The sequence below is a fragment of the Adiantum capillus-veneris genome, chromosome 4 (genome assembly GCF_014529385.1).
Source record: "Adiantum capillus-veneris isolate H3 chromosome 4, ASM1452938v2, whole genome shotgun sequence".
Taxonomy (NCBI): domain Eukaryota; kingdom Viridiplantae; phylum Streptophyta; class Polypodiopsida; order Polypodiales; family Pteridaceae; genus Adiantum; species Adiantum capillus-veneris.
Genome location: NC_140934.1, coordinates 145946826 through 145973063, shown reverse-complemented (window position 1 = coordinate 145973063; position 26238 = coordinate 145946826). Strand labels below are relative to the sequence as shown.

Here is a 26238-nt window from a genome sequence, read left to right as displayed (position 1 = left end):
TCAGGGCCCATGTTCTGTTCCTTGCAGCTAGGGGGATAGAGGCCTTGGACTCCGCAGTTGGCTTCTCTTTTCCCCTTTGCGGCAGGGACCAGACTGAGTGGACTCTCGACTCAGTGTTGGGGTGGTTACACACACAGATCCTAGAGTTCTCTCACCACATGGGAGAACTAGGAGTTACAGACATGCTTCAGACTTTGTGGCTACTGGCCAAGTTTGCGGTGACCCCTCCAGATACAGCAAGATGTAGACACATTGTGGTCTACTTCTTTGCCGATACGCAGTGCTTGCCATGCTATGTACACATTCATGAGGACTCTTGGACAGAGGAGGTTGCTCTACGGACGGCTCGCTCTACTTGGGCTTGGGCCATGCACTCTTTGCAGTCACGCCTATCTAGAGGACGCTCGGATGTGGATTACTCCCCATCCAAGCCAGCCTCGAAGATAGCACATTTAGCTGTTGTTGCAGCATCTATTCTCTCTCGCTCCCCATGAGGATCGTCTCATAGAACGTGCAGGGACTTGGTGGGCCCCAGTTTCAGCGTCAGCGGAGCCGACTGCGTCAGGAGCTTCAGCGCTCCCTTGTGGGAGGAGAGATTGATCTCCTTATGCTACAGGAGCAACATCTGTGTGAGAGCCGCATTAGACGTTGTGGTCAGCTCTTGTGTGGACGATATGATACCTTTTGGTCAACTGCTTTTGGACCTGGAGGCATCTAGGGTGGGGTATGTATGACTATTGCGGATTCTTTTCAGCAGGGCATTGTGGACAGAGGGATTATTGTGCCACGCAAGACTTAGTGGACTACTATGCAGGTTCAGGGTTGCCTTGTGGGCTTCCTGAACATCTATGCGCCCAATGTGGCGAGTGCACCAGCAGAATTTTGGTCACAGATAGTTGAGTCTTTGCCGCAGGCAGAACACTGGTGCATAGTGGGGGACTTCAACATGTTGGAGGACCCTTCTGACAGGATTTCTGGAAGCCATGCTATTGTGCATGGAGTTGAGCTGGCAGCTTGGGAGAGGTTTTGTATGACTCTGAGGGTCTCGGATGTGTGGCAGCACTCTAGTTTTGTGAGGCCCCCAGACAGCCTAGCCTTCTCTCATTCGGACCGCAGAGAGGGAAGAGTGAATCTATCGCGGATACTTCGCTTCTACACTAGTGACCATTTCAGTGACTTGGGAGGGACAGTTGGCATTCTGGCACGGACTTCCTTCTCGGACCATGCACCAATGATCCTCACAGTGGCAGACAGGCAGAGGAGGGGGAGCACGATGCTTCGCATCCCAGAGAGGGTCTTGCTCAACTCAGGACTCAGAGAGCGAGTAGAGGCTCTCTGGAGAGAGAGCTTGGACAGGCAGGATTCTCCTGCTGACAGAGTGGCCTCAAGACTAGCTCAGATTAGCCGTTTCTTTCTCCAGGAGTCTTTGGCTCGCCGGGCTGCAGCGAAAGAGGAGGAGCAACGTCTCATACGGGGCATTGCCTCGTTGCAGAGGATGCAGGAGCAGCATCCAAACAGTCTTTGGTTGGAGGAGCAGCTACAGCAGGCTCGCCAAGAGCTTGTTAGCACAAAGGAGCGGCGACATGAGTTTGCTTTCCATCGACAGGCATCTCAGTGGACACAGGTGGGCAACAGAGTGACTGGTGCTTTCTTCGAGGCAGTGGGACCTCGGCATTCGCATGCAAGGTCAGTCAGTTGAGGAGGCCCGACAGTTCAGTTGCTTCTGAGCCCGAGGACATGCGTGCAGTTGCTACTGACTTTTATCGTGAGTGACTGTCTACAGAGCCTCACTCAGACCGTCAGGATGCGTGCAGTGAGAAGGTGTGGGCACAGATGCCTTGCCTTGTGACTGAGGAGATGTGTCAAAGGCTTGAGTTGCCAATTAAGCTTGAGGAGCTGCACACGGCTCTTAGTGCCCTCCCCCGTGGTAGCTGTCTAGGTGAGGATGGGTTGACTCCCAGTTTTTTCTTGGAGTACTGGGACTTGCTTGGCCCAGATCTCTGTAGTGCTTTTCAATACATCTTGCACACAGGAGTGATGCCTAACAGCATGAGTGAGGGTCTAATTTACCTCATTCCCAAGGAGGGTGGCTCCTTGGATGAGATTCGACGGTGGCACCCCATCACCATCCTCAACTCAGCCTATAAAATTCCTCCCAAGGCTTTGAGTTTGAGGATCCAGCCACTCCTAGAAAGCCTTATACATGGGACTCAGACAAGTTTTGTCAAGGAGCGCAGTATCCTTGACAACAGCTTTACTTCTTGGGAGGCTTCTGCCCTAGCGCAGCTTCGTGGTGAGGACCTAGTGATTCTTCTTCTTGATTTTGAGAAGGCATACGACAGAGTTGACTGGGACTTTCTAGAGGGCACTCTACGCAAGATGGGTTTCTCAGATGCTTGGATCATAGGGGTGTCAGCTTTGTACAGACAGGCATACAGTCGGGTACTTTTGTTAGGAGGTAGAGGTGATCGTTTCATGCTCACACGCTCGGTCAGGGCTGTCCTCTTGCCCCCTTCCTCTTTCTGTTCTATGCTCAGGCGATGAGCAGGTTTTTGGTGTCGCAGCAGGTTGGTCTACGGGGCTTAGCACTCCCTATTCGAAGAGATGAGCTACTGGACGCCGAGTTTGGAGACGACTCAGCCTTGTACTTAGATGGCCAGGAGGCCAACCTTCACAGGTGTGAGCAAGCTCTGGAGACCTTCTATTGTGCATCTGGCGCACAGATCAACTGGAGAAAGACAAAGACAGTGGCTTTCTCAGTTGGTAGTGGTCCCGTGCTCGATTGGATGCCAGGAGAGGGTATCAGGTGGATTCCCCCAAGGACTGCAGTTCGGTACTTGGGTTGTCAGGTTGGTTTGGACTTGTCTCCCGAGCAGCAAAATGCTCCCCTCCTCCTGTCTATCAGGAGGAAGTTGTTACACTGGAGCTCAACACGACTTTCTTTGGTTGGCAGAGTAGTAGTGGCCAACCAAGTGTTGTCGGTGACTATGTGGTACATCACTTCTTGTTGGATCTTCTCGCGTTGTTGTATCAGCCAGGTAGAGAGGCTGATCAGGACCTTTCTTTGGTCAAGACGTGACACTCAGATAGCCCGAGCCAGAGTGGCTTGGCAGGTCATCACTCTTCCTTGTTTGCAGGGAGGGCTTGGGATCATTGACCCAGCAGAGCAGAGCAGATCCCTTCTTGGGAAGTTCATAGTCAGAGGACTTCTTCCAGGTGAGAAGCCCTCGAAGGAGTTCTTGCTACAGCGGCTTCATGCTAGGGGTGCCTCAGGCTGGAGGCCCCTGGCGACCTTCGACCATATGGATCTTCACAGAGATGCGCAGAGTTGGTTTGAGCAGGAGACTGGAGGACCGCTTCGCTGTGAGTTTGCTTCGATCTTGGGAGCACTTGCGGCGAGGCCTCGAGCAGCGACAGCCTACTTGCACGGAGGAGCGCCTACAACAGCCCCTTGTTTGGAACCCCATGGTTAGCACTCAGAGAGGCCACTTGGTTGGTAGTCGGCCTCATGTTTCCTGGGATCCCATGGCAACGGGCCCAGCGCGCTCTTTAGGTGACTGGTTAGAGTTTTAAGGGTTGTTAGAGGAGTTGCAGGGTTTCCAGTGCTACAGGGCATGAGAGGCTGCAGCATGTGCCAAGACATCTCAGAGGCAGTTCCAACTGAGTGGCTCATACCTCTCGAGCCAGTAGCACCCAAGTGGATGGAAGCCTTCACACGACTGGAGGTTCTCATCTCAGTCCGGGCCTGCTCAGAGACTGTTCCATACCTGTTTTTTCGAGTTACAGGGTGAGGGACGCTTACAGTGAGTTGCAATAGAGGCCCCGCACGTGGTAGAGTGCTGTTTTCAGAGGATCCGAGTAGTGGGCATCCGTGGGGAGGACTTGTGTCATCGATCCTGACCCAGCAGCTCTTGAGACTGGACACTGGAGACTGTGGGCTTGGGAGTGATGTCCACTAGCACAAGTACAGTGGGATCCTGGAGAGTGGCTTTGGAGGGACCCTTTCTCTTCTGCAGACCACCCAAGTGTCCCGTTCTTTCAGTACACTGTTCGACTGGGACGTCACATACTAGCAGCACAGAGAGAGGCTGGCCCTGCTGCAGCACCTCATTGGCAGAAGGAGGGTCTCACAATTGAGTTCTTGGCAGCCTTTTGGGAGAGGTTGTGGGATTCTAGAGAGCAGCCGAGGCGAGTCACCTTGTTTCAGTGGCTAGCCGCACACAGAGCTACAGCAGTTGGGAGCTGGCTAGTGCATAGTGGTCTCTCGGCCGCATCTGCAGCTTGTGACCATCTTGTGGAGAGTCAGCGTCACTGTCTTTGGGATTGTCCTTTGGCACAGCAAGTGTGGCTTCGTGTTCTTCGGTTGATGCCTGCTCTCTCCACAGCTCGACAGTACACTTGGGGAGCAGCGGCTTCGTCCACCCTCACGGGCCCGACACTTCAGTTTGAGCTATATTCCACCACTAGGATGACAGTGATGAAAGGGGGGGCGACCTATACTCCAGCCTGCCACAGAGCTTACTCCACAGGAGTGGTGCAATGAGAGAGAGGAGTGTTGGGAGCTCATCAGTGGCCTGACACTCTGGTTCATCTGGCGGGCCCGTTGCTTCCGCATCTGAGGCTCGCCCTGTGCCACCAGCAGAGACTGTTCGCGATCTTTGGCTAGAGCTGATCCACACTCTCAGAAGACAGCTCGTGAGACTACAGGGCAGCTCCGATCGCATGCGGGCAGAGGCTTTCCTTTGAAGTCTTTATACCAGCACTTGAACCGAACATATTACCACATCCGTTCTAGATCAGACTCGATGGTACTCGGAAGCCTCTGTATAAGGTGCAACGAAAGTGAATGTTGAACTTTCCTCAAGATGAGTGCTCCGAACCTGTGCTCAAGGGTTTCTTTTACTTACGGAAGGGAGAGCCTTCCGTTCCTTTAATGAGAGAGTGCAAATGATCACAAACAATCTTGTGAGAATGCATTGCCTAGGTTTGATAGGGCTGCTTTTGATTGAATTCTGCTCAATGCAGAACTGTTGAACACATCGCTCGCTGCTGCCCAGCGCACGCTCTACAACCCCCCCCCCCCCCCCCCCCCCCCCCCCCTTCTCTCGCCATCGCTCTCCCCCACAGCTTCCATCGCGCTGCCTTGCCGTGCCCTGTCCTGCCCGCCCGCAGAACAGATACTAACACATAAAGATAAAAAGATAAAAGGTAAAGTGATTAGGCGGTTCTTGGTTAAATTCAAGAACTATCCCGCATTAGATGCGAAGTGGATGGAGAAGGAGGATCTGGCAGATACTCCTCAGATTGTGAAACATTACCTTGAAGCATTTGGTTTAGTATAGTCTACTCCGATAGAACCTGTAAGGTACAGCGGAAGTCAATGTTGAACTTTGCTCAAGATGAGTGCTCCGAAATGTGCTCAAGGTTCCTTTTACTTACGAAAGGGAGAGTCTTCCGTTCCTTTAGTAAGAGAGTGCAAATGATCACAAACACAATGGAAGACACTGTGAATGAAGGTGCATGAGACTGAGAGATAGAGAGAGAAGAATATGACACCAGAATGTTGTCAAAACCCTCCTACAAAGGCCCCAGTCTCTATGGCGAGAGCGGTCTTGTAAGGTGCAGCGGAATCAATGTTGTATTTTCTCAAGTTTAGTGATCTTTATTGCTCAAGGTTCCTCTTAGTTCTTAGGGAAGGAGAGAGCCTTCCGTCTTATGGAGAGTGCTATGATCACGAACGAAGTGAGTGGATATTGTGCGTGCAAGTGAATGAGACTGAGAGAAGGAGAGAGAAGAGATACGACACCCGAGAGGTTGTAAAACCCTCCTCCGAAGGCCCCACTCTCGTCGGCGAGAGTGGTCTACTTTTGATTGCACAAAAGGTGCACAATGCGTATGCAATGGACTGATGCAACTTGGACTATGCCGATGACGACAACGGTGATGATGACGACGACTAGGGCTGAAATCTGGGATCTTCTATTTGCTGAATTTCATGGCTGTTTCGGGGCTGAAATTGACTGTTTCACTGCTGTCTTTATGGCTGAATATGATGGGTGTGTCGGGGGTCATGCTGAAGACAAAAACGCTGATGATAAGTCTCTTTCTGGCTGCGTTTTGCTGCTTTTGCTGAAGGCTGAAAAAACGCTGGCTATGGCAGCAATTCCCAAGCTTGAAAAACGCTGAAATGACAGGTCTTTACTAGCGTTAGTAAATCCCTGCATTGGCTGAGGTCTCTGAGTCAAAAAAGCTATTGCTGAGGTTTGTTGGTCGCGGGAAAAACGCCAATGGATGACACTTGCTGGCGATGGTTTGCTGTGGGAGAAAACGCCGAAGGTGGGAGAGGGTGATGCTTGATCTAATGCTTGAAAACGCTAGGGGTGCTGAGGGGGGGGGGGGGGGGGGGGGGGGGTACTGCTAACAAGTTGCCTGTTGAGCGGGAAGCTCCTGCTGCCTCTTCTGCGAGAAAGTGCTAACTTTGGGTTGCTTATATATTAACTTAGCAAAATTGCCCTACCTACTTTTGTTGGAAAGTCACTTCAAAATAATAAGTGAAAATAACCAAAAATAGGAAAATAGGCTAAATGCACTAGAAAATTCCCCTAACTGAATCTGATGGATTCTGAAGGGAATACTGATGATCATGCTGTGTGCAACCAGAAGATATGCATCTACACTCAGTGACTGGGCATGCACGGTCTACGAATAGACTCACAAAAGTGCCAGATCACTGCTAATCTAGACTGATTGGATTGACTGAACCCTGTTGTGGTGTAGCTTGTCCACGGACACATAGGGTTAGGATGTGTCACGTGACATCCCCTCCTTTTCAAAGTGAGGTACTGGTACCGAACTGTATGGCGTCGAGGAAGATCGCCAATAGCATCCGGAATCCTGGAAGGGACTCTTTGCCAGCCCACTCTGAGGTGTGGGTCGTGTGGTACTTGAACTTCATAAAGGTCTACAACGCTTGCTTCTTTGGGCCACACCGAAAGCGACACAAAGTCTTCTGTAGCTCCTTCAATGCTTCAACTACGTCTAGAGACCTGCTGCTTCCGTCTTCAAGAATCTCCATGGCTGAAAATTCCTGAAACCATCTCCAACACAAAACCATGAACATACCCATTCCATGTAAAGTGAAGGAAAAAAATATTGTCTTCTCTAAAGACTGTGTATGCAATGTAGATGAACATAGAGACGGAGTGACAACCCATTCATCAAACACATGCAAACAATGCGCTCGAATCTTGTCCGTTTGATTGAAATCAATCAACTGTGGCAAAATACAATGGAAATGCCCATGCTTGGTGCTCATACTTTCATGTGCTCTTTCGGAAACTGTGTCATGCCAAGGAAGAGACATGGAATGTGACTTCCTTACATACATACCTTTCAGCTTTTCATGAACAATCCGCATACATTCGTGCTCATCCATGATAGAAACGTGCTCCACATACAATATGTCATGCCTAGGAAAAGGGATCACATAACGATGTTGACTAAAATACAGGAAACCGTCACGAATGAAACACTCAAACAATGCGTGCGTATCAATCATGCGAACACATAATACTTCCTGTGAGGGTTCTTTGGACCAAGGCTCGAGAGGCAAGATCGCTTCTTCGGGATCTATCGAATCTTCTTGTGAGAGATCTGTGAACCTCGACTCGAAAGCCAAGATGGATTCTTAGTGATTGATCGAATCTACAACGAGGTTAGCTTCGCTAGAAAAAGCATCAACTAACACATCATCCTTGTGAACAATCACATCTTCTTCATGCAAATCATCATGCTGGTCATTGTCATCCAAATCATCATGCTTCTCATAATCATGCAAATCCTGTGTATCATGCTTTGGAGAAGAAGAAATTGAGAGAATCTCCTTATCCCGAATCCTTTCAACCTTGTCCTGCATATATGCAATGAGAGATGGAGAAGGAGCAATGTCCTCTCCATGAATGACAATAGGAGAATCACTGCCGGCATTGAGAGTTATAGTGTTAGCCGCAAATTTCATGAGAGCATCATTATCACGAAACCATCGAATGCCCAAAATCATATCACATCCTGAGAGAGGAGAAACAACAAATCTTCTAGTGAAGGCAGTCTCTTGAATTTCAAACAACACACCAAAGCACTCCTCCGTGATGAGAGCGTCCATACCAGGACGAAAGCCAGAGACCTCAATAGATCTCGGACTAACTTCGAGGCGGGCTCTCTCAACAAGAGAGGAACTGATCACATCATGCATACTACCCGGGTCAAACAATATGACAAAACGGTGCCCCGACGTACGACCATACATTTAATGAGAGAATCATTAACGGGAGGGTCCTAAGAAACTTGGGGCACACTCGTGTTATCATTCATTGCATTGACAGAGGAAGTGGGTGCTGTGGGTTCTTTAGATTCATTCGATTCAAACTTAGGACATGTTCTTTTTATGTGACCCTTAATGTGACAATGAAAACAATGACCTTCCTTAGAATAAGTGCTTTGTTCTTCCGACGTGATGTATCCTCCTACAATTCCTTGTGCTACCTTTTCATCTGGAGTAAGCTTAGGTTTAGCAATTGTGTTAGCCTTATCCTTAGATTCATTGGAAGAATTCTTTGATGAGAGACTATTGGAAGATTGGTTAGAAGAGTTATCATTCTTACCGTTCTAAGAAGTCTGCGAGGTACTTGTGAAAGTCTTGTTCTCCTTAGGCTTTCCCTTGTTGTGCTTCATCTCTTGTGCGAGAGCAATCGCTACCGCCTTGTTGAGATCGATTGGATCGAGAACCTCGACATCGTACTTGATATACTCGTCCAATCCAAAGAGAAAAGCCTCCTTGCGCTCATCATCCGATTTTCGTAATTGAGTACCTAGCTGCAAAACACGATTAGAAAAAGACATGACTCGCATACCATTTTGCTTGAGAGAGCGCCAATCGTCCTTCAATCGTGCGAGGTACTGAGGTGGCATAAACCGCGCGTTGAGCTTGTCTTGAAAATCAGCCCAACTAAAAGAGAGGGGCGTGAAATCGTCGGGTGCCTCTCGGTGCGCGGCTAGCTGTGCCTCTTGCCATGCGTGGTACTAACCGATGGCATCACCGGCAAGGTACATAGCTTCCGTCAAAAGTTTGCTATTTCCTGTCTTCTTAGTTGTCGCAAAATAAGCATTAAATTGATGCAACCAAGAATGAATAACCGTAGCATCCATCTTACCGTCATACTTACTGAAAGTCAACTTCTTTGTGATTGGATGGTTGGAATCCGCATCGTGGCTTGCGCCACTTAACGAACTCCCACGATCTTTGGGTGGTTCGGTCTTCGAGGCTAGGACTTGGGCAAGCAATTCTTGAGTGCGTAGCTCTCGTCGAGCTTCACGCTCGGCCTCCAAGGCCGCAGCTCATGTTGCCGCTTCCTCCTTCCTTAGTTCTTTTCTTGCGTCGCGCTCGCGTTCTAAAGCAAGGCGCTTGTCTTCCTGTTGTGCGGCATGTCTTGCATTTCTGTCGTCGCACTCGCAGTCCTTGGCTTCTTGGTCTGCGGCCATTCTTGCAATTCTGTCGTCACGCTCACAGTCCCTAGCTTCTTGTTGTTCTGCTTTGCTGGCGAGTTGTGCCAATGCAACTCGATTCGTTTCTTGTTGTTGTGCCATCATGTCCAACATCGACTTGACCATCATCTCCATAGGAGTGAGTGCAACTCGTGGCGTAGATGGCGAAGGGGGAGGGTCGAAAAAGTCTCCTGGTAGGGAAAAATCTTCGCCGCCTCTATCGTGCTCATCACCAGTATGCGAAGTATCCATTCCGCTTCGGGTGACGACCATGCACTATGATCTTTGGTTCTTAAGTTCACGAGGAACTTGGGTTCTTGAGGGTCTTGGTTCTTGGGTTCTTGGGTTCTTGAGGTTTTCTTTCGCTTGCAAATTGCATTTGAGAAGGATCTTCTCTTCAACAGAGTTCTACTCTTTTCTACGGGCGCACCCCTTGGCGACCTTGCGCTCACACCAAGGTTGCTTTTTCCCACCTCACATCGATTGGCCGGCCGCTAAGTGCACTGTCCCCTCTCAATGAGTGAAAAGAGACGCAAGGGGAGGCTGGACAAGCCCTTCTTTCTTGGGATTCCCGTCACTCTTTCTTTCGCTTGCAAATTGCATTTGAGAAGGATCTTCTCTTCAACAGAGTTCTACTCTTTTCTGCGGGCGCACCCCTTGGCGACCTTGTGCTCACACCAAGGTTGCTTTTTCCCACCTCACATCGATTGGCCGGCCGCTAAGTGCACGGTCCCCTCTCAATGAGTGAAAAGAGACGCAAGGGGAGGCTGGACAAGCCCTTCTTTCTTGGGATTCCCGTCACTCTTCAACAAACACGATTAGGAATCGACACGCCAAAGTAAACTTGGGTTTGTGTAACCACAACAAGCAAAAAAAAATTCTTGTGGTTCTTTCCTTGAGTAATGCAGAACACTTCCAAAGCTCTGATACCAATGTAAGGTGCAGTGGAATGAATGTTGTATTTTCTCAAGATTAGTGATCTTTATTGCTCAAGGTTCCTTTTAGTTCTTAGGGAAGGAGAAGCCTTCCGTCTTATGGAGAGTGCTATGATCACGAACGAAGTGAGTGGATATTGTGCGTGCAAGTGAATGAGACTGAGAGAAGGAAAGAGAAGAGATATGACACCCGAGAGGTTGTAAAACCCTCCTCCGAAGGCCCCACTCTCGTCGGCGAGAGTGGTCTACTTTTGATTGCACAAAAGGTGCACAATGCGTATGCAATGGACTGATGCAACTTGGACTATGCCGATGACGACGGCGGTGATGATGACGACGACTTAGGGCTGAAATCTGGGATCTTCTATTTGCTGAATTTCATGGCTGTTTCGGCACTGAAATTGACTGTTTCACTGCTGTCTTTATGGCTGAATATGATGGGTGTGTCGGGGGTCATGCTGAAGACAAAAATGCTGATGATAAGTCTATTTCTGGCTGCGTTTTGCTGCTTTTGCTGAAGGCTGAAAAAACGCTGGCTATGGCAGCAATTCCCAAGCTGAAAAACGCTGAAATGACAGGTCTTTACTAGCGTTAGTAAATCCCTGCATTGGCTGAAGTCTCTGAGTCAAAAACGCTATTGCTGAGGTTTGTTGGTTGCGGGAAAAACGCCTATGGATGACACTTGCTGGCGATGGTTTGCTGTGGGAGAAAACGCCCAAGGTGGGGAGAGGGTGATGCTTGATCTAATGCTTGAAAACGCTAGGGGTGCTGAGGGGGGGGGGGGGGGGGGGGGGGGGGGGTACTGCTAACAAGTTGCCTGTTGAGCGGGAAGCTCCTGCTGCCTCTTCTGCCAGAAAGTGCTAACTTTGGGTTGCTTATATATTAACTTAGTAAAATTGCCCTACCTACTTTTGTTGGAAAGTCACTTCAAAATAATAAGTGAAAATAACCAAAAATAAGAAAATAGGCTAAATGCACTAGAAAATTCCCTTGACTGAATCTGATGGATTCTGAAGGGAATACTGATGATCATGCTGTGTGCAACCAAAGGATATGCATCTACACTCAGTGACTGGGCATGCACGGTCTACGAATAGACTCACAAAAGTGCCAGATCACTGCTAATCTAGACTGACTGGACTCACTGAACCTTGCTGTGGTGTAGCTTGTCCACGGACACATAGGATTAGGATGTGTCACGTGACAGGTCTACTTATGATTGCACTGATCTCTACAATGCTTGGATTTGCCGACGATGTCGACGACCACGAGACGGGCTGAAATCTGAAAATGCTAAGGGCTGAAATCTGCAAATCTTTATCTGGTGAATTATGTCTCTATGTCGGTGACGATGATGCGACAACGAAACGCTGGAAACACAAATGCTGAAATCTGCGTTTTCCGGGCTGAAATTGCAAACTTCGTGGGATCTGACCGTGCGACGAGGATCTATTGCGGGAAGGTGAGATCTACGAGGTTCGGGGGTTGTTCTGCGGAGTGTCTATGCTGAAAACTGAAAATGCTGGTCTTTTTGTTGGTTCTGTCGCGAGATCTGCAAAAACGCTGAGGTGCCAGGCTGATGCAAAAACGCTAGGGCTGATTTGGGCTCTACTGTAAAAACGGTATGGATCTGCTCGTGCAAACTACTAACGCTAGCTTGTTGCAGATGGTGCAAAACGCTAGGGTCCTGGTTGGGGTTCAGTTGAGAAGGTGCCTGTTGAACAAAGGTGCTCCTGTTGCCTCTTCTGCCAGAAAGCACTAGCGCTAGGTTTTCTTATATAGTTGCTTTGCTAATTTGCCCTACCTAGTTGCCAACAAGTCGCTTAAAAATAATAAGTGAAGAATGGCTAAAATAGGGAAAATAGGTCTATGCACTGTAAAAATGCTCCTGATGGGTTCTGACTGAAATCTGATGATCATGTTGTGTGCAAGCAGAGGATATGCATCTACTCCAAGTGTCTGGACATGCACCGTCTACGAACAGACTCACAAAAGTGCCAGATCACTTCCTACACTAGACTGACTGAACCCTTGTCAAGAAGTAGCTTGTCGACGTACACATAGGGCTAGATGTGTCACGTGACAAAACCCCGATTTCAGCATGGGCGAATCTAGTGCAGCCGGTATGCACAAGAGGGAAGTCACTCCACTCCTTTGTCGACAGATTGCCCTGATACCTTGATTTGATATAGAGTCGTCAATGTCCCTTTGGGTTTAAGGGATACTGCTGAGCTGACAATATTCTGTTGTATGACTTTGTGACTTGGAATTCCCGATAATGAAAATGATACTGATTGATTTGTACTTGACTTGTTTGAGTGCACGAACTGATAGACGAAATGACTGCAGCATTTCGGTCTCATAAATCTCTATAGACATGATTGCAATATGGATTAGTTAATCGGGCATCTGAGAGGTCCCAACTCGATGTAGATGCGATTGCTAAATACGTTGCCGATTAATCAAGGTCTGAGATTACGGTGGACCGGAACTCACAAAGGCGCATAGAAATATCTCATGCGCTGGTAGGAATCGAGTGGATTCTTGATGGGACCCACTTAATTGTCCCTAGACTGCGAGCTAGTACAAGCGTGCATTCCCAAAGAGAAGACCAGCACAAAAGTAGGTTTCTTGACAAACGTAGACTTTCCAATAGGCCTCAGGTAGACCTTCCACTAAACCTTGTACGACCAACATAGGATTCCCCGTTGACCTGGGGAAAATTGACTTGGACAGAAGACTTGACCTTCCTAATAAACATTCTAACACACATGGTACCTGTTCCAAGAGATAGACCTTCCAAATAGTCCAAAACGAAGACTCTCCAAAGTGATAAGAGAATCCCGTTCCAACTTCCAATAGGTAGAGCTAGCCATGGGAGCCTAAGTGAGACTTTGTGAGAAATCACATCATGCATGCCAAAATAAGAGAAACTAGAGCAGGAACCTCTATCCCATGCAAGACTTTGTGATAGATCCCACCAGGCGTGCCAAAAAAACAGAACCTGGAGCAGGAGTATCTATACCGTGCTCTCAAGTGTAGTGGGTTGCCTCTGCAGATTGCAGGAAACATCATCACGAGATAGTTAACATAGAAATAGGGTTATTATACCTGCAATATTTACATGTGGGTCAAAAAAGACTGCTCTCACACATCCTCCACAGAGATTTTCTTAGTTCAAATCCATGGTACATCTTCCCCTTTGACAATCTAATCATATAGCAAATGAGCATGTAAAAGAATCTAGTTGGCTCACCTTTACAGAATATGAAACATGAACACGCTCAACTTCCCAAGGATTGCCAAAGTTGAGCCAAAAATCAGGTTGCTCAAGCTGAAAACCATCTTTTATATTTTGGCGGAACAGCCCATATTGATAACGTAGCCCATACCTGAGAACAATTTTCAAGCTTAAAAGATTCCATAGAGTTCTTTCTTACATTTGTTTGTGTACTTAAGCATCATACCCCCAAGCAGGTAGGTCTAATGTAGCAAATGAATCTAGAAAGCAGGCCGCCAATCGTCCAAGGCCCCCATTTCCCAAAGCAGCATCAATCTCCTGCACACCTCAAGTTGCAAAAGAATAAAGGACATGGTAATTTAAACAGCATATTGTACATGACTTCTCCACCTGAACTGAAAGACCAACCTGTTCTGCCAGAACTTCTAGGTCAAACCCAAGCTGCTTAAGGGCTTGAGCATATTGGTCTTTGATGCCAAGATTAGACAGGCTATTGAGCAAAGACCGACCTGACAAAAATAAGGAACAAAGGATGTCATACACCTAGGAACTTAATTTTAACTTGATATTACCACATAATGACAAGCTTCAATGCTTTTAATTAACATAAGTGGCAGTAACCAGGGCTGTAATCTACATGCACTAGGGTCAAGATTTTTCAGGGTTTCAAGGAGTAACTTATGAATGCCTTTCTGTCCACTTGTCAAGCGATACATACTCTCATACATTTAAAAAATATATATATATATAAAACCAATGTCTCCTGCTTAATATTCATAACTTTTATACAAATAACGCTCTCATCAAACTGTCCATCCAAGTAGGTTTAGGTGGACAGTTTGATGAGAGTCCATGTAAACTTTAGCTACTCCATGTGCTGTGCTTGAAGTGAAGAATGAGGAAGACTCCAAGTGATACACAGACTCAGCAGCTGTATCTCCTTGCCTGGTTGCATCATAAGACTTTTGCCTCACTTACCCCAAAGAATAGAAGATCATGCCTTGTCGTCTTGCCAAAGTTTACAATTGATTACTTGATGCTCCTATGCCATAACAATCACATTATCTAATCAGCATATACAATCCAACTTATCAGAAGACCAGATAAATATAATCAAACTCAGGGAAAGTGGAGAGAAACAATGGACCAAAGAGGAGATGGGAAAAGAACGGAACCAAATGGTGAGAGCAACAGTGCAAAGATTTGAAATCCCTGTAAATGCTCCAGGCTATTCAGGGATGACACGACAAATGACAATGATCACTTTGCATATATGGAAAGAGGGCTGGTCCAGCAGGTCCGAGACAAATAGCCTAACAGGTTTTCATACAAAGCACCCCACGATATAAAACAATGGCCAAAAGTGACAATTTGGTCAATGAGAGGCTAAACGAGGCAGTTGACCAATCAAAGAAGGCAGGTCACTGCATACAAATGCATGATGGGACATCAACCTTCACTTGTACAAGTGGCCAACCCATCACAAAGGGCCATGCAACCAAAGCAAAAAGCAACAATAGCATTGTACGTAAGAAGTTAGGACATGCTGAACATGTGTGCAGATTCAAAGGCAACTCTTTTGCATCTTCTGTTTTGTCATACTGCAGTACCTTGTTTCTTCAAGAGCTTAATGCACTTGTTCTTGAGGGTCGTGGTACACGTTCACCTGTTAAGTAACTCACTTTGCCTTGTTCCTTAGTAGGCACTCTTGTGATCACATGCCACTTTCTTCCCCCGCGAGAACACTCCCTATCACTTTTCTTTGAGAAAATTATATTCTCGCTTGTTGTTACATTGGTTGCTGCAGTCAATTCATGATTTATGAATTCCTTCTCTTTAAATGAAAGAGATAAATGCATACTTCAAGCATCTGCTTTGGCAGATCGTTCGACAATACCCTTTCGCTAACATAATCTTTGCGCAGTGCAATTTCTGGAATAACGGAATTGATCCCTTCAAGTTGATTAATAATTGACCTCACTTTTGAGATGTGTAGTCCAAGTGAGTCCTTCACCTCGTGCTTCAAGTTGTGGAGGTAAATTTTATGAAGTATTTCGCTCATTTTTTGCTTTTTGGACCAGAAAGAGAGTTTAATTTTTCCTATGCCTCCTTGATTTCATTCTTGGTGCTTATGTGATGAATGCAACAATGCAAGGTGAAATTGGTAAATGCCAAGGCTTCCTCGTGCACCTCAATTCACTGGAATTGATCATTCAACGAATCTCAAAGACTATCACAAGCTTCTTGTGCAATGGTACATTAAGAGGTGGCGCATCTTCATGGCCAGATATAAAACCCCACTTTGCAAGGTCAAATAGTGTTTGATGCTGCCTTTTGGGTGGTCGTACTCCTAACGCTTGTAGTGACAGAACTTGTTTGCAATTGTGGCGGCAAGATCTTCAACTGCATGCTAACTTTCAAGTTTGTCAAGAAGGAAGGAGATGGGTAAGAAATGGACAAGGAGCACGACCAAAGCAAAAGCACAAGCCAACCCCTTGAGCAAAGGAGAAAAAAGGGGAAGGGCAGGCCATTTTGAGAGCAGAGATAAATGTAATGAAATACGCAGTGGAAGAAATTGGATGATGCACTTGCTATTTTTGAATCTTGGAAACAGAAAATGGCAAAATGCATGAGGAAAAAGATGCTTTGATTGAAGATCTCACGGGCGAACTTCCATATGTAAGAGCAAGCTTGATGCAAGTGAGTCAACTCAAAGCAGTACAACAGGTCCACATTTGCAAGAAGAAATAAAGGAGCTGAAGTCCAAAACAAGACACATTGGATTTATATATAAAAAGGGGGGCAAAAGAAAAGTCGCCCATAGATGCATGGAGAGTGGGTAAGGAGGCATAAAAGCCCACTTATGACGAAGCTTGCTTCTCTCTCACATCACCACGCCTTGAAGGGTGAAAAAATATTTTTGGAGGAAAATCTCACTCATGCTCAAGTAGCAAAATGAACGCATACCACATATTCAGGAAAATGAGCAGTTTATAGAGATGGCAAAGTGATCATTGCAGAGAAACAGAGCCCATAATGGTGCACGACCTATGGAACCATACTAAGGTTTGCAGTGTGGAATTTGGATCACTCCGTTTGGATGTAGGTGCTTTTGATGAGACTTTAGGGGACGAGATACCATTCTATACTTAAATTACCTTTCATGCTAGAATGTCACTATAATGCACAGCCCATAGATAGCCAGCAAAGGCGTTCTTACCCTAGATACCAGTTCTGTAGGGAGACAGATCATGTATACACTTCTGAGATCTTTAGATTGCTAGCAGAGGTGGATCCCCATGAACCTTTGGCAGAGCTCACACACTAGCTTACAGATGCTCTTCCATGCAGCAGCAAATGGAGAGACCTTCTTTCCCCACTTCTGTGGTACAACGAGACACGGTAGTCGCACTATACCTCAAAATAGCTGGTACAAGAAACTAGAGCCAGATTATATAGAGAAGCAGCAACAAGGGACACCACACGTCAACAGGCACAGATTACCTCCCAAGGCCTTGTGAGGTAGCGTAATTTGCTCGGTTTGAGGAGGAGTTGTGCAAGCTATTCTTGAGTTACGATTTCAAAAAGGCATGGAGACTCTTTTAGGAGTAGCAAGCACCTACACGGATGCCATTAATAAACTACACACAGGCAGTTCACATGATCAAGATGTACCAATTAGAATCCAGGATAAGCCCAGATTCACCCATAAAGGAAAGTGCAAGGTATAGACCCATAGTAGTCACCCACAAGACAATATAACCATCAGCTTCATCATGCATAGTATTGACTAAATACCACGACATCCCCACTAACCTCGTCAGTGCCCAATAGTGGGTGTAGAACTAGGTACTAACATATGCTCCCAAACACAACACCACACACACACACACACGAGCATACATCAACACAAAGATCAACGTACTGAGTTTCTGTCATGACTCCAGAGATCAAGGGCAGACTCAGCCATAATGAAGCCTAGCACTAAAAGAAGCATTAAAACGGAAAAATCAAGATGGTCTACTTACTGAGCATTTATGTCACACCCAAGATACATTGGCACCTTTGTTGGCACACATGTTTAACAAAGCCATATGTGAAGGCTTTCTTAAAAACTGGAGCACAAGCACTAATGCGCCAATATTGAAGGTTGAACGAGTTATGGCATCTCCTTGGATTCGTCCAGTCAATCCCGATTTCTCCCAAGGAAAGGTGAGAGGAGGTGAGGGCTGTTTTGTGGCATTGCCCCGCCAAAGTGAGGTAGTTTTCTCATGTCTTGATTTTCCAGTCAAATGTAGCTTTCGGGTTTTGGTCCATTCCATGCATAGCCACATGGAATGGAAAATGGGAACGGGGAACAGGAATAGGGGATCGCATGAACTCCCCATTCCCCGCGACTATTTAGTCACATGGAATGGGGACTGGAACGGGAAATGGGAGCAAGGAACTAGTATGGTAGACGCAAATGGCCATTCCTTGTGACTATGATTTTATGGCCATATAGGCTTTTCTGCAAGCTAGGAGTACCTTTCCCCAACCGTGCCCTATTTTTAGCCCTGAGCGCTATTGGCATCTAGTGCCTTTCCCTATGTTTCCTCTATTTTTCTCCTATTTTATAGATCGTGGGGCTCGAGAAGTGGGTCGGGCAGCCAAGTTAATAAGGACCCCGGTGTGTGTGCGTGAGTGCATGCGTGCGTGTGTGTGCGTGTGTGTGTGTGTGTGTGAGAGAGAGAGAGAGGTGTGGGAAGTGACGCGCGAGGGCCTGCTCTGACTCTGCTCGCAGCACCTGCTGCAGCCTTAATCACCCTCGTCAGCGAACTGGACAGTGTGTGTGTCAGCCTTCAGCCGCTGCGCACCCTCTGCGTCTGCGTGTCCTGAGCACTGCACGTCCGTGTGAGCTGCCTGTTTTCAGCGCACTGCACATTCGTTTTGCTGCAGTTAGCTCTCAGCACAGCAAGCTGCCCTGGCGCAATCAACCAGCAGAGCCCTGTTTGGACTGCGCTCTGTTTTTGTGTGTGTGTCCTCCTGCGCCAGACAATTTTCAGCATCCCTGGCTTTCTTCGACTTCTGTGCAAACTGATGTTCAAGCCTGCCTCGACAGTCAGCCTCCTGTGCAGACTCAGTAAATTTGTCGGGTGATGCTATCAGGTTGAAGGATAGTGTTCATTTGATGTACTGCTATTGTGGCTTGGGATGTATTTTGCTATGAATTCTATACAGAGCTTGGTTTTCTAGACAGTTGGTTTTGTTTGTCGAGGAACTTTGATTTATGTTCGACTCTTTGTGCGTCTTCAAGCGTCGGAAAGCAATGGAACCCACGTCGGAGGCCGCTTCCGAGATCAAAGCATGCCTATATGAGGATTTTGAGGAGGCTCGACAAGCATGGAATGGTCATGCGCCTGCTCTTGAGGTGCGCATTCCGGCGCAAGACCTCATGAACCCAATTGCTCAGTACGCTATGAATGCAGTTATTCTCTTTTTCCCAGGGAAAATGCCTACTGCGTAGGATGTCGGGCAATGGGTTGATTTTCTCCTTAAAAACAAGCAGTTCGTGGTGTCTATTTCGGGGCACGTGGATTTTATGAAGTTTTGCTTGCAGATATGGAATCTAGGAATCTTTTGCTTGAGATGTCTCCCCTCTTCTTTAATACGCAAATGACGCATGTTCTCCCGTGAGCACTCACTAAAGACTACCAGAGTCTTATTCGTCACAAATGCCCGGTGTGGGTGGAAATTGTTGATTTCCCTCGCACGTGGAGACATTTTCTGCCTTTGTTGGCCGCGCAGCTTGGTAAAGTCATTTGTCCCCCGAAATTCGATGCAAATACAAACAGGTTTTGCATTCTTTGGGACACTGACAAGAGTACCCCTAAAGGAATTATGGTTGATTCAAGAGATCCATGGGTGGGCAAGCGCCCATTTAAACTTAAATGGGGTAAATTTGCGAATTCATGCTTTCGATGCGGTAAATTTAGCCATATGCAATTTGAATGTCCGTAGCCGGTCTTGCAACCCCCTCCTTCTGATGTTCCTTCGTCCACCTCTATCCCTGCAGGAAAACCCACAGGCGAAGTCAAGCAAAGTGGAGCCCTTACTGTTAAGGCTGCTTTGAATGTGGACAAAGGGAAAGGCAAGGCACAGCAATTCACTGATCCTGGGAATGGAGCTGCTGCAAAAGGCAAAAATGTTGGACCCGTTGAGGTCAATTCATGGGTGGTGCCAAAAAAATCAGTAAAGATTCGTACACCACTTTCTCCTCGTAATTACGTTCCTTCTGTTAATGCCAACAAGAATGCATCGTTTAAGCAACTTCCTTGTAATGACAATCGCACACTGATTGATGCATGTGACAAAGCAATGCGCTCTTACAAAGATGTACTTCTCGGTGAGACTTCCTCCTCACCTGTGAACCATGTGGACACGTTTCTTGCTTTGTCTCCGCGGGCGGGTCCTCGTATGGATGTAGTGGATGGAGATGTGCCAATGGGCACCTCCACCTGATCATATGTTGCCTGCCTCTTGTACATAGGTTTTTGATATGCAAAGTCGAATTAAATGCATCTCATACAATGTGCGGGGTTTATGTAACCTGGACAAATGGCGTCTGACCTGGCACTATGTACATACATCTAGAGCAGACTTAGTTGTATTGCAAGAGCATAATCAACACGAGTTCGTTGGTCAATGTTCCTATTTTGCCGGTTATTGGATTGTGTATGCAAGTTTGCATGATTTCTCGGGTTTATTGATGTTGGTTCGCCATGAGCTTCAGCCAGTTCTGCTATACAATGATCCGCATGGCAGGTGGATGGTTGTACAATGTTTGTTGAATGGTCGAGTTCATGAATTTGCAGGTACTTATGCATACACGGCCTCTGGGCAAAGAGCTGCTTTATGGCGAGACATTTCATCTCACCCTTGGACTTCTAATGCATTTCTTTGTGGAGATTTCAATAATACCCCTGATATAAATGACAGCACAACAGGAAATTCGCATATATTGCTTGTGGAGAAGCGTGAATGGGATCTTCTTTTTGCCTCTGCGCAAATGATTGATATATGGCGCTGTTTGCATCCTGATGTTTCTGGTTTCACCTTCTAGCATGCCGTTCATTCATCATATAGAGCACGATTGGATCGCTGGTACTTGCTTAATGAACAACAATATGAAGAAGTTGTATGTGCTATGAGGATCGATTATGCCTTGCCGTTATCAGACCATTATCCTCTTCTGCTGTCTTTGTCCTTTGGACAATGTCTTTGTGATCGGCCTCTTTATAGGAAACGCTTGTTGCATGTTAACAATGCCTACCTTACTCATAAAGCTTTCCGACACATGATTACCGATATAATTCCCCCGTTGTTGGTCCATATGCATATTGACTTGGACTGTTAGGTGCAGCGGAATGATTGTTTGCGCTTTGCTCAAGATGAGTGCTCTGAACTGTGCTCAAGGTTCCTTTTGTTCTTATGGAAGGTAGAGCCTTCCGTTCTTAATGAGAGAGTGCTATGATCACAAACAAAGTGAATGGACACTGTGCGTGCAAGTGTATGAGACTGAGAGATAGAGAGAGAAGAGAGATACAACACCAGAGACGTAAAACCCTCCTCTGAAGGCCCCACTCTCGTCGGCGAGAGTGGTCTACTTATTGATTGCACAAAGTGGTACAATGACGATGCAATGGATTGATACAACCTCGGACTATGTCGTGACGACGACGGTGATGGCGAAGTCGACCTAAGGGCTGAAATCTGCAATCTTTCTACTGCTGTCCAAAAACGCTTATGGGCTGAAATCTGCAAATCTTCTATCTGCTGAATTCTGACTCTATGTCGATGACGATGTCGATGGCGACGATGCGACGACGACGCGCTGAAAACACAGATGCTGAAATCTGCGTTTTCCGGGCTGAAACTGTAAACCTTGCGGAAACTGACCGTGCGGCGAGGAACTGCTGCGGGAAGGTGAGATCGGTGAGGTTCGGGACTTTATCTGCGGATACTAACTGCTGAAAACTGAAAACGCTGATGTTCCTTGACTTTCCGTCGCGGTAAAGGTGAAAAATGCCGGGGCTGATCTGCAACCAAAAACGCTAGGGCTGAATTTTGGTCCTGCTGCTGCCGTGGTTCTGCAAAATGCACAACGCTAGGCTGATCTGCTGATCTTTTGCAAAAACGCTGGGGCTCTTGCTGTCTACGGTAGCCGAGGCTGATCTGATGGGGAAAAACGCTAGGTGATGCTGGATCTGCAAAACGCTAGGTCTCCTGAGGGTGTCTGCTGAGAAGTTGCCTGTTGAGCGTGGAGCTTCTGCTGCCTCTTCTGCCATTTAGTGCTAACTTGGGTTTGCTTATATATTTTCTTACCCAAATTGCCCTACCTACTTTTGTTGGAAAGTCACTTAAATTAATAAGTGAAAAATGTCAAAAATAGGGAAAATAGGCTAAAGGCAGTAGAAAAATCCCCTAACTGATTCTAATGGATTCTAATGGGAATACTGATGATCATGCTATGTGCAACCAAAGGATATGCATCTATGCTAAGTGACTGGGCATGCACGGTCTACGAATAGACTCACAAAAAGTGCCAGATCACTTCTAATCTAGACTAACTGGACTGACTGAACCCTGATCATGCTGTAGCTTGTCCACGGACACATAGGGTTGGATGTGTCACGTGACATGGATGCTACCTGGTATCGTTTTATCATGAGAGTACAAAGTGTCGTTTGTGACTATGGTACACAGTATATGCAGCTCATTCGGGGGGATGTCCTTGATGCGAAACAGGTTAGTCAACGCCTACAACAGTTAGCTAATTCCCGGCCCTGTCTGACTCTGAAATGATGGAGCTATGTGAAGCTAATCTATGTATTCAGCAAAATGATAAGCGGAAAATTGCTAAATGGCAAACGCGAGCACGTCAACAGGCTTTTATGGACAAAGGTTGTGCTTCGAAGAAATTTTTTAAGCATTTGCATCATTCAAGGGTCTCGCAATCAATTAAGCGGGTTATGCTTCCCTCGGGGGCTTGGATCTCTTCGAAGTGGGAACTTGCAGAGGTTATGGTTTCACACTATCGTCAGGTGTTTGCAACCCCACCTCAGCCATCTTCGGCAGCTTGTCGAGCGCGTCAATTGCTGCTTTCTTATGTTCGTCCGATCATGTCTTCGCGGGAGGCACAATGCCTTGAGGATCCTTTCTCTGCTTCTGAATTGCATGGTGCCCTACTTGCATTGGGCCGTTGGAGATCTCCCGGTTGGGATGGACTTACTGTGGAATTTTTCCTCTCCTTTTGGGATGCTCTTAAACAGCCCCTACTTTTCATGGTAAATGCGGCATGGGAAAAACAGGATTTGCCAGTATCATGGAAAGAGGGTTTACTTAAATTATGGCCCAAGCAAGCATTGTGCGAGCAATTCTCTCATTGGCGGCCCATAACTTTGATGCCGGTGGTTTACAAGTTATTGGCTAAAATGCTGGTCCATCGCATTAAGGACTGCTTGTTTGCAGGACTTCATCAGGCTCGGTATGGTTTTATTCCACGTCGTCAAATCGTTGACAATTTGGCAAATGTTTTGATTGACATGGAGTATGCTAAGTACACGCAACAGAATGTGTTGGTCATGCAAGTTGACATTGAAAGCCTTTGACACTGTGCAATGGGATTTTATTGCTGCCACAATGAGGTGTCTCGGGTTTGGTCCTAAATTGGCCAATGTGGTTTATTTCTTGTATGCTTGCAGCACGTCTTCGGGGATCTTGGAAGGGGAATTGACTGAATCGTGGCCGCTTGGTTGTTCGGTTAGGCAAGGTTGCCCCCTCAGCGCATTGTTGTATGCTATTGCCACTCATCCTATGTTGATGTATCTTGAACACTTGACATTTGCGCAGCGTCTTCATGGTTTACATTGGCATCGGGTCATTCATTTATTGGACAGGCTTATGCGGATGACTCGTTGTTTATGCCCCGCAATCAACAGAGCGATGTTCAAGCGATCATGGAAGCTTTGGAATTGTTTGCGATTGCGGCTGTTCTTAAAGTCAACTTCCGTAAATCCAAGCTTTTACCACTCCGTTCTTGTGATTGGCATGCTCTGTTGTGGCCAGGAGAGATTGTTCCTCCAAATGTAATCACCAGGCATTTGGGTTATCCAATTGGATGGAACGTCACTCACACGCAAAAAGTAGACTAGGTTATGCAACGCTTGAATGTTAAACTACATTACTGGAAGCTTTCTACTTGGCCACTGCATGTTCGCTTGAGAATTGTTCAGAGTATCCTCATGGCATATGTTCATATCTTTTTGCAACTGTTGCACTGGCCTCGTCACTGTCTTTACTCTCTCATGTCGGCCATATTGTCTTATTTGTGGCAAACTCATGCACATAAAAAAGGCCTGCGTCTAATGTCAATGACAAAACTTTGTACACCAAAGCGATTTGGTGGTCTGAATATTTTGGACCTGCGTAGGCATGTCCTAGCTAGGAAGGCTATGCTATTGCCTACACTTACGCAACAATCTCAGCCTTGGACTCTTATGTTTGCACACTTGAGCCAACATGTGGTTACGTCCTCATTTGGTCATTGGCAACCATCTATTTGGGAGGTGGTATTTGGTAAGATGGATGGCCATATTCCTCGATGCCCGCTTGCTTCCACCTTGCTCTCTGCCTAGAAACAGGTTACGAATCATTTATCGTGGAATGCTCAAACGCAAGGAAACTCCCTTCCCTTGGAGAGTCTTCATTAGAGCTGGGCCTTTTCTCTTACCTTGGTTGACCGCTCGCCTCGCCAAGCGTATTTCCTCTCCTGCCGTGGCATTCGGGTGGTTGCGGATGTGGTGGATGCAGCTGGTTTCACTTTGGAGTTTCCATTTGCCGCTCGCCGTTTTGGATTGGACATGCATTATCGCCAGTTCTAGAGAGAATTGCAGCGAATGTTGGTTGGTTTTTTGCCCGTTTCACCCTTGGCTGATGGTGATCACATGCCTGACTGGAATCTTCGGGAAATGCCATTTCAAGATATTTCTGTTGGTCGGGCATATGCTCTTCTTTTGCCTCAACCATGGCTTGCTGATCATTGCAACGCTCTTTGGCACATGCATAAACCAGATATTTGGGGGAGAAGGCTTCTATCTGCATTATGGGAAAGCCGTTTGCCACTGAAGGAGCGTTTGTTTCTTTGGCGTTGTTTACTTGGTGTGCTCCCTGTGGGTACCTTTCTTAGGATGCGCCATATCTGCCCTTCATCCTGTGTCCGTTGCTCATCTGCCGAAGAGGATGTTTGTCACCTCTTGTGGGATTGTTGTATTACTCGAGACTTTCTTCGTCGGGTATCTGCGTGTATGCAGCTCCGTTTTCCCTTGACGGTCTTCCATAAACGGTTTTGGGCTTTCGGTATCTTCTCACCGGCGTTGCAGCACTTTGCAGTCTTCTTCATGTGGGTCAGGTTTTGGGCTTACTAAAGCCTGTGGCGACAGCGTAATGGCCATATGTTTCATCGAATTCATGCAGATCCCCTGCCTTTCTTCAAACTTTCCCTTAGGCAGTCTTTACGGTTCGCCTTGGAAGTTGGTGATATCACTGCAGAGATACATCATCTATCCTATGAATGCTTTTAGCTGTTTTGTACAGTCGAACACTTTTTGTGTTCCTTCGCTTGTGCTTCAACTTTTTGGTGGGTTTTCCTCTCTTTGAGGTTTCCCCTAGATAGATAAATCAAATTGATTTACAAAGAGAGAAATGAAATGTTATATTAACGTCTTCAAAAGGCCATAATGACCTATGAGACCCGAAAGTTACAAAGTGGTGGATCTAATACAAAGTCAGAGTAACAAAATAACCTACCAACAATACAAAACAAAGATATATACTATGGGGTCCTAAGTTGGTCGATGTGAGCCAAGCAACAAACTAAGCAAAAAATGGGCGGCTAGTTGGGATAGCTGAATCACAAGAGAGAAATGAAATGAAATGAAATGAAATGTTATATTAACGTCTTCAAAAGGCCACAATGACCTATGAGACCCGAAAGTTACAAAGTGGTGGATCTGATACAAAGTCAGAGTAACAAAATAACCTAACAACAGTACAAAACAAAGATATATACTATGGGGTCCTAAGTTGGTCTATGTGAGTCAAGCAAAAAACTAAGCAGAATAATGGGCGGCTTGTTGGGATAGCTGAATCACAAGAGATCTAGCATCGGTCGTTGGCAAATCTCATCAATTTTCTCCATGGTATGTAGTCTGACCGGGCGTCGTGTATGCCTGCCAGCGTGCTCCGAATTTTCTGTCGTAGCCTTCGTTGATGCTGTGTAGTTCTTCGCAGTCGTCGCGGGCGCCTGGATTTCCCCAGTTCAATCGCTCGGTCAATCAGTGTGCCTCTAGTGTGAGACGGGGGGGGAGCTCTGCTGTGGCAGTGGCTCTTGCGGTTGTCCCGTGTCTGCTCTAAAGAAGTCTGTGATCCGTCTTTGAGACTGGCTAACCTCGCCATTCATCAGGCTATCTCTGTGTCTACGCA

General features: G+C 46.7%; 1 protein-coding gene across 1 annotated transcript in view; it reads right to left on the bottom strand.

The window, feature by feature from the left end:
- LOC147460121 (uncharacterized) overlaps positions 1 to 26238 on the bottom strand; it is a 204813-nt gene that overhangs the window by 149430 nt on the left and 29145 nt on the right. The window contains exons 3-5 of the mRNA XM_086511243.1: positions 14125 to 14225; positions 13943 to 14034; positions 13732 to 13867 (exon numbers count right to left, since the gene is read on the bottom strand). Coding sequence (XP_086367369.1) covers positions 13732 to 13867; positions 13943 to 14034; positions 14125 to 14225 — 329 coding nt within the window. The remainder of the gene's footprint in view (positions 1 to 13731; positions 13868 to 13942; positions 14035 to 14124; positions 14226 to 26238) is intronic.